The sequence below is a fragment of the Choloepus didactylus genome, chromosome 6 (assembly GCF_015220235.1).
Source record: "Choloepus didactylus isolate mChoDid1 chromosome 6, mChoDid1.pri, whole genome shotgun sequence".
Classification (NCBI taxonomy): Eukaryota; Metazoa; Chordata; class Mammalia; order Pilosa; family Megalonychidae; genus Choloepus; species Choloepus didactylus.
Window position 1 is genome coordinate 6,761,599 of NC_051312.1, and position 8,089 is coordinate 6,769,687.

An 8,089-nucleotide genomic window follows, 5' to 3' on the forward strand; every position below is an offset into this window, starting at 1 on the left:
GGCCACCGGCTGCTGCTTCCCTCAGGGGTAGGGGAAGGGCTTTCAGACCCAGGGCTGGAAACAGTCTCTGTCCACGTTTTCTCGGTCTCTTTGTCCCTCACTGATCTGGGCCTTGAAATTTCCTCCCCTGTCCATCGGGTCTTCAGTGAGGGTATTTTTCACTGCTGTGAGATTTAAAATCTGTGTCCCTGGTGGGAGGGGTCCTGTCTGCTGTTTCTGTGCCTTTCCTGCATGGAGACCGAGTGAGGGGGAGGGGCGAGGACCAGCTGGTCTGGGACAGAAAATTCCTACCTGACATTTCTTCTCTTTCTTCAATCCAGCACTTTCAGGGTCCTTCTCCAGTCTATATCCTCCTCCAGGGTTTTAAACAATTCAGAATTGTCCTTTTTTTCCATTGAATCTCTGGAGAGAGTTTTCGGTAGTTGTTTACGTCACTATGTTGATGATGTCACCAAGTTCACTGATTCTTTCCTATCCTTTCCATTCTGCTCTTCACCCCATCCAAAGGGTTTTTAAAATTTCATCTATTGTATTTTTCAATCCTAAAATTTCCATTCAGTTCTCCTTTATATCTTCTTTCTTTATTCTGAGACTTTCTACTTTTCATTTGCTTAAAGTGTTAAAGTAATTGTTCACTGAAGCATCATTATGCTTTAAAATTTTTGTCAGGTAACTCTAATATCTCTGTCATCTCAGTGATAGCATCTACGGATTGTCTGCTTTTCTTCCTGATTCTTGGAGTGATAAGTGATTTTCACTGAAACCTGGACATTTTGGGTATTATTTTACGAGACTCTGGATCTTAATTAGACCTTTCTGTTTCAGCAGGCTTTCTCTGACACCGTTCCACAGGGGAAGAGGAGGGCACTGCCTCCTTACCATCAGGTGGGAGTAAAAGGTCAGGTTCGACAGGTTGCCCACTTGGCCTCCATCGACACCCAAGGCTGGATGCCTCGTTACTGCTGGGTGGGGGTGAGCATTCCAGCTCCCTGCTGGGCCAACGCTGATGCCCCCTGGCTGGGAGGGGTAGGAGTGACCTCATTACTGCAGGGGGTGGGGCTGGGCCTCCTCCCCCCCCCCCACCCAGCGTGGACACCATGCAGGGGACAGTGTTGGTGTCCACTGCAGAGGAAAGTCCCAGCTCCCTGCTCCTCCTCCTCCGATACCACCCTGGTAGGGGAGGGGGCCCTGGGCGTCATTACTTCCAGGCTCCCCACTCTGCCTTTGCATCCTGATGCACGCTCCAGCCTGAGCGCCCCTGAATTACAGAGCTGCGATAGAGAAGGGAGGTGGACCAGAAGGCAGTGGAAGAGGGGGCGATGGGGACACTGAGTGGGAGTTGACACCTCGCGTCTGAGGCTCTGGGGAGTTAAGCTCAGGGGAGACACACCAGCCAGAGTCCTGGGGCCATGTTAAAGGAAAAAAGACATGGGGCCGGGAAGTGTGCAGAGGGGAGAGAAGGACAGTGTCCACAAGAGGACAGACAGACACAACAGCCACGTGTCCCCTGGTTTGCTTTGAGCCAAGGAGGCTGGGAAAGTTAAGCACAGTTTCTAGTTCCTCAAAGCAGGTCTTTAGGCAGCGAATGCCAGGCTGAACTGCCCCCTGCCCCCCAAAGGCAGGGGTCTGTAGGGCAGTCTGGAGCCCGGGCTTTCCAGAGGCTCCCGCCGAGGACAGTGCCGCGATGCAGCGGGGAGAAGGTACGGAAGATGCATCACATCCCCTCCTCCCCCTGCATGCTGCTGCTGAACGGGCAGAAGGAGGTCTGGCTTTTCATCTTCCCCTGTCTTCTTTTTGGATCTCATGTGATCTTTTAATCTCTGCTCAAAAGATCCACTCCCCACCACCACCCCGTCATTTTAACAGTGCTGTTCCCTCTTGCTGGCTCCACACAGCGTTCAGTTAGCAAACGTAGCCCGAGCTCTACAATAGTAAAAGTGTTATTGTATTTACCTTTTAAATGTCTCAGATAGTCAACCAGCAGTTCTCCACATTAACAAATGAAAATAATGCAGAATTTAAATGAAACCACAGCCCAAAGACGTAACTTCGTAATTATGTCTGACTCAGCTTAACGTAAGATAACGCGATGTCCCCCTGGACATGCAATGACAAGGGCGGGCACCTCTGGGATTTGGGTTTTAAAATTTGTATCTACTACCCATGATGATAATCAAGCTTTATCTTTCAAATTACGTTGATGGCCATGTTGAGCAGACAGAAGTACAATAGTGGAAGAATAAGACAATTGAAAGCCATTGCTGTTTCTTTATTCTTACACTCAAAATAAGTGTCTAAGGAAAAAACTGAAAGGACAACCACAGAGCATCGAAGCGGGGAGGAGGAACGGCTGAGTCGGCGTGAACTGGCGTGAGGTGCTCCGCCGGGGGCAGGGTCGGGGCTCAGCGGCAGCGCACGTGGCTCCCCTCAGGCCGGCTCCGCTTCCTCGGAGGAGACGGCCGAGGGCAGGTGGTCGAGGGCCCCGGCTTCTGGAAGGGAGAAACCACCCTGGAGCAACAACAGCCACTTGCCAACAGCCGTGGCAGGAAGCCACACGCAGCGGCCCACAGCCACCCCGCAGGTGCGAGCCAACGTTAGGCACCAGGCTCGGTATTCCTCACCTCGTAAACGGATGCTGTAAAGAAGTATAACTCCTGTGTTAGTAATAACAACTGGCATCTCCTGATGAAGGCGTTTCCGTGTTACAAACTTCAAAACAAAACAACAGGAGACAGCAGCTCTTCCCTGGCGGAGATTTCTCCACCGGCTCCGTGGCTCAGACGGAGGGAGCTGCCTCACCCAGTGTGCGCTCTCCAATGAGCCCTGTCGTTTCTGAGTCCTTCACCCAGTCTCCCTGCCCAGGAGAGCGCTGAGGGATAAGCCGCAGGCCCCGCATCTCTGCCCCCTCTTCTCCCCCGTCACCTCCAGCCCCAGAAACCCTTCCTCCCCGGGAGTGGAACCAGGGAGCTGAGCACTGCAAACAAAAGCACCCGGATTGGGAAGGAACCCGACAATTAGCCTCGACTTCTCCAAATGAGACAGCTAGTAAGAAAAATTGTAATATGCAAATTCTGATAACAGAATGTGTCCACCAGAGAGAAAAGGCTGCGTCACCCCCCACCCCATCCCTGGCTGGCTGGGTGCCGTGAGCCCCCGTTCAGCTCCTTCCACAGCTGCAGTCTTATGTGCAATTACTGGATGAGGGCATGCCCCATGCCAGCCTGTCACCCCGAACGAAGGATACAAATGGGCCCCCAGGGAGGTCTGACTGTCTACGGAACCCACGTCAGACACTGCCAGGATCCAGACTCTGTCCAGTTAGACTGAAAGGCAGCCCGTGCTGCAGGAAGGCAGCATAAAGGAACTGCAGTCTGGAGCATGGGCTCCTATCAGTTCACCGCGCTTACAAAACATGGTTTAGCGCAGTTTATAAGGAACCTGAAGTGTACGGCTGACCTGACAGGTACAGCGATTGTTCCCGTGTCAACAAAATAAGGGTCCAGGGAGGGAATTATTCTCCTCCCAGTAGTGACGTCAGTCTGCCAAGCCTTCCCAGCCCCCCTGAGCTCGCTCAGCCCTAACCAGTGGCCATGCCCAGTCATTTCCCACTGGGATTCTCTGCCGTCCTCCCCTGATAGGCCTCTACGTGCCCAGTGCTCCCAGAGATGCAGCTGGAAATGGAAACTGTTTGCATACCTTTGAGATGCAAGAAAGTCAGAAACTCAATGACTGTGCGCACGATGCTGCTCTCGGCCAGCAGCCTATCGATGCTCCCTAGGAAACAGAGAAGGGCCGTGATCCCGTCACCCACCATCTGGCAGACCCGGGCCCTAGAGGGCAGGGGCCACGGTGGCTCTCCCTGGGGCCTTGGGTAACACAGCAGAGGGACCTGGCCCAAGGACCCCTGTCAGGCACAGGGATGGCAGCCAGCCCGGGGGACCAGGCCTTGTGGCTGCCCCTTGGCCTTGCACTCAGATCCTGCAGGCCTCAGTCCTAGTGCGTCGTCTCTGCCCAGTGGTGGCCGAGCCGGACCCAAGCCGCAGTGTGGGTGGGCGGGGGCACCCCACGCTCACCCTGAGCCTCATCCTGAGCCCCGGGATGAGCCGCTCACCTGGCTTCACCTCTTCTCCCAGCTGGAGTTCACGCTTGCCGGCAAGGCTGTGCTTGTTGTGAAATGACCTGTGGTTATCGATGGCATCTATTTGCCAGAGAGGGGAGCATTATAATGTCATCACTGTAATCTATACCCTCCCACCCCCCAAAAGGACACATGGCAGCTTATAATCAAGATCACACAAAGTAAAGGCCAAGTGTGGGAGCCAGAGAGAGAAGGCAGATAGTGGGTGCTAGGACTCCACGGGCAAAGCGAGACCCTGCCCAGCTGGGAGGAGGTGAGGGAGAGGAAACGAGGCTCTCCTGGGGAGTGAGTCCGAGTGGGGCAGCATGTGCTGGGAGCAGGGAGGGCACATCCAGGGCCCACCAGCATCAAGGCACCTGAGCTGAAGAATGAGCAGGTGCCCCCAGCAGACCTGATAACAAGGGGCCACTGAAGAATTTTAAGTCCTGATGTCAGCAGATTTTTACTTCTCAAAGACCTCGGGAAGGTGGATGGGGCCAGGGAGGGAGGGGATGGGTGTGCTGGGGGTGTGGGTGTGGGGTCCTTGAGCCTGCAAGCACAGGGGTCCCTTGGGAATTGACGGCAGGGCCCGGGAAGGAGGCGGTGGGCACCGAGACAGGGCTGGGCTAGAAGAGGGGCCGAGGGCGAGGATGGTGCAGGGTGCCCGGTCACCTCTACAAGCTTAGACAAAGGAGCATGGACTCACGTTCCCGGGACTGAGCTCTTAGCATTACATTTAAAGAGGCCTTGAGCCTTGGAGATGTGCTACTGCATGCACTCGCGCCGCCTCCAGCTCGCCACGCTGCCGTGGCCCACGCTCACCGTACACGTCAAGGGCACGTTAGGTTGTGAAGTGTTTTGACCAACAGCCTGTCTAGGTGTGTGGCTTCTGGTGACGGAGCACCTCCTCGTGTGTCCCCGGCTAGTTTCTGTCACCTCCCTGCCTGTGTTTCTCAAAGCCGGGCCCTCCAGGATCCCCCAAGGGATCCAGATAAGCAAACATCGGCACCGTGATAAAGTCTGCATTTAAATTCTGGGATTAAAACTCAGATACTTCCCCTGGGCCTTTTAGGAAAGCACTACTCTTCCCATGTGCTCCGGCGAGCTTGGCATTGGAGGAGCTGCCGTTGGCCTCCTTTTGTGGTGGCTGAAGGCAGCACATAGAGGAGATTTGTTAGGGTCCCAAAGCTGACAGTGCCTCCAAATTTGAAAGCCCCTGCAGGGGGGACTGGAGGGGAAAGTGAATTAAAGAGGGAGCCAACGTCCCCCCTAGTTCCCCTGCCCCAGCACCTTAGAATAATGAAAATCTGCACAGATGGGGGGTCCTGGGGAAAGAAGAGCCCCGGGGTGGGGGGTGGGGGACCCACACGTTCCCATTTTAGGTTTGGGTCTCCCAGGGTCACCGCCTGTCTCTGCACACTGTCGTCCCATTTTTCTGTCGCTGCCTCCTCCCTTTATGAATTACTCGGCAGTGAGCAAGTCATTCGGCCTCCCCGGGGCCCAGTGTGCTGGTCTGGAAACACAGGGATCCAACTAGGGGGTCTCTAAAGTTTCCAGCAACACCAGATCCACTGGAGGCTCTGCGTGACGAAGGTCATAAAAATGACTCACGCTGCATCCAAACAACATCAGATGCAGAGACCAGACACCATGTACCGGAACACTCAGTCTGGATCGATGGATGCAAATCAGAGCACCCACGTCACTTACACGCTCCTGCTCCCCTCTAGAAGTTTCTCCCGTGGACTCATGGAGCCCACCTTCTTAGCCTGTCACATCAATAGGTCTACTCCACAGCGGCTTCCAAACTGAGGCACACGGCAGCCTGAAACCGCGACAGACCGTGTTGCAAGTTGGCAAGTGTCCTGAGATTCCAAATCTCACCCAGACAGGAGCTTTCAAAGCAGAGAAAGTGCTAATGACCCAGCCCATTGTCAACTTCCTTGGAAAGCCTCAGTTAGACTCGGGTCAGCTGATCCATTTCTACTGGGGGTGGGGGCATGGTGATGGGCATGGGCACCCTGGCATCTCCTCGTGGGGACCCTGGGAGCCACCTGCCCTCCAGCCCGCAGGAGGCTCAGTCCCACCCACAGGGCCCTCACGTGCTTGACCTTCACCAGACCCCAGCAGCCAGAGAACGGGCCCTAAGTACTCTATCCTTCTTCCCCTTGGACATCCTTGTCGTTCAATAGCATCTGCATTTGTGGGCTAAAGTCACAAGGGTGCCTAAGACACTGTCCTCAAACAGCTGGGGTGGGGGCTGGGGGCCAGACACAACTAATGTCCGGCAAGGCAGGGAGTGTGGCCACCAGGGCCCCACGGGAGCAGGTGGTCCAAGATGCGCCAGGGGTCGGGCACCACCTTCCAGGGAAGGGGGCGAGGGTGTCATCGAGGGCGGCAGCAATTATTTTAATTGTCAGATTAAATCAAGACCCAACCTGCCTCAAGGTCTCATGGAAACACCCCCACCCCCGTGTCCCTTTCTCTGCCTCAGTTTGTTATATGAACACCTCAAAATGATGGCAGCTACATATCTTTCAGACAGAGCAGGGTCAACGGACCCAGCCACGTTCAGCCTTGGAGGAGCACATCCAGGAAGCCGTGGCTTTGACTTTGTCACTTACGTGGGCCGAGCAGGTAGCCGGCGCTGTTCAGGGTCCAGCCTCTTTTTTCCTTGGCCTTAAACGGGAGAAAAGTGGGTGAGATGGAAGGATGGTGCCTGGCATTTGACTCAAGACCCAAAAGCAGCTTCTGTTTGTGTCACCTACCATGACATATCTCTGCAAAGTTACGTATGTCAGCCAACCACAGAACGTCAATAACAAATACACCTAGTTACTCCTTCAGATGCGGTAAACTAAGGGATGCAAACTGTCCAGCCAGAGAGAACATGAAATGGGAGCTAGAGAGCCTTTCCAGGCATGGTGCAGGAACTAGAATAATGCACGTATTTTGGAAGCTGCAAGAAATTTCAGATTTACTCCCCAAATAAACTATATTTGACATGAAAACAGGACTATTTGCTTCCCCCCAAAATTCACTGAAGACCACACTCCCTGTTGTCACCAGGCTGGCTTTTGAGATGATGGTGAGAATCTGTTTTGGTAACGGGGCTCCCACCCAGCGCGACTGATCCTCTAAAGAACTGAGATGAGATCTGCTTCCAACTTATTTAAGGAGCTCATCTAAATCATAGCAGTTTCCGTTTTTTGCCGGTTTTAGCAAGGAGCCGTTTACGCCTGGAAGCAGCCCAGCCTTTGAGGTCCCCCCGCCTCGCGTCGCAGCAGGGCCTCCCCCCCCACCTCCAGGCGGCAGACACTAGACCCCCCCCCCACTCCGCTCGCCCCTGGTTCCCTGTGGTCCCCTCCCCGCCCGCACCCCGCACTCACCGGAGCCGCGAGCCCCCGAGGGGCGCAGAGGGCCGCGGCGACGAGGAGGGAGGCGAGCAGGAGCGCGCTGCCCCCGGGCATCTGCGGGGAAGGGCGGCGGGTCGGCGAGGACGGCCTCGGGGGGCCCGTCGGGGCGGGGCGGGTGGGGGCGCGGTGAGGACGGAGCCGGGGCGGGGGTGGGTGGGAAAGGGAGCCCCGGGGGAGCGGACGGGAGAGGAGACGGCGGGGGGCGCGCGGGGCCGGGCGGGCGCGGGTACCTTGAGCGGCGGCTGCGCCCGGGCGGGCCGGGGCGTCGGGGCCGGGCCGGGTTGTCTGTCGCGGGGCCGGGGCGTCGGGCGGGCGCGGGCGGCGCTCACCGCATGGCGCGGCCTCGGGGGCGCGGGCGGGACGGGGAGCGACGGCCGGGCTCCCTCGACGTGTCGGCGGCGCCCGGGGCTGCGGCGGCGGCGCTATTTATGGGCGCGTCCCGGGAGCCGCGCGGCCGCCGCGTCACGGGCCGGTTCCCGCCTCCCGCGTCCTGGCGGAGCCCCGCGTGCAGGGAGGGGGCTGTGACTCGGCCATTAGCGGCGCCCGCCGGCAGGGC

The 8,089-nt window shown here is 56.7% G+C and overlaps 1 protein-coding gene across 1 annotated transcript; it reads right to left on the reverse strand.

Moving 5' to 3' along the window:
- Nucleotides 1-2,427: 2,427 nt before the first annotated feature.
- Nucleotides 2,428-7,587, reverse strand: GAL (galanin and GMAP prepropeptide). Its single transcript, XM_037838060.1, has 5 exons — nt 7,507-7,587; nt 6,742-6,796; nt 4,112-4,198; nt 3,697-3,774; nt 2,428-2,489 (listed from the first exon to the last, which is right to left on the reverse strand). The coding sequence occupies exons 1-5, from the start codon at nt 7,585-7,587 to the stop codon at nt 2,428-2,430; spliced, it is 363 nt and encodes a 120-aa protein (XP_037693988.1).
- Nucleotides 7,588-8,089: the final 502 nt, after the last annotated feature.

Bases quoted from the DNA above. Each gene is read 5' to 3' on its own strand.
- GAL (XM_037838060.1), bottom strand. From the start codon at position 7,587: ATGCCCGGGGGCAGCGCGCTCCTGCTCGCCTCCCTCCTCGTCGCCGCG. The intron at 4,199-6,741 runs GTAAGTGACAAA...TCTGGCAAATAG, and splicing joins CGGCTACCTGCTCGGCCCAC to ATGCCATCGATAACCACAGG. The intron at 2,490-3,696 runs GTATGCAAACAG...TCTCCCTTCCAG, and splicing joins GACTTTCTTGCATCTCAAAG to AAGCCGGGGCCCTCGACCAC.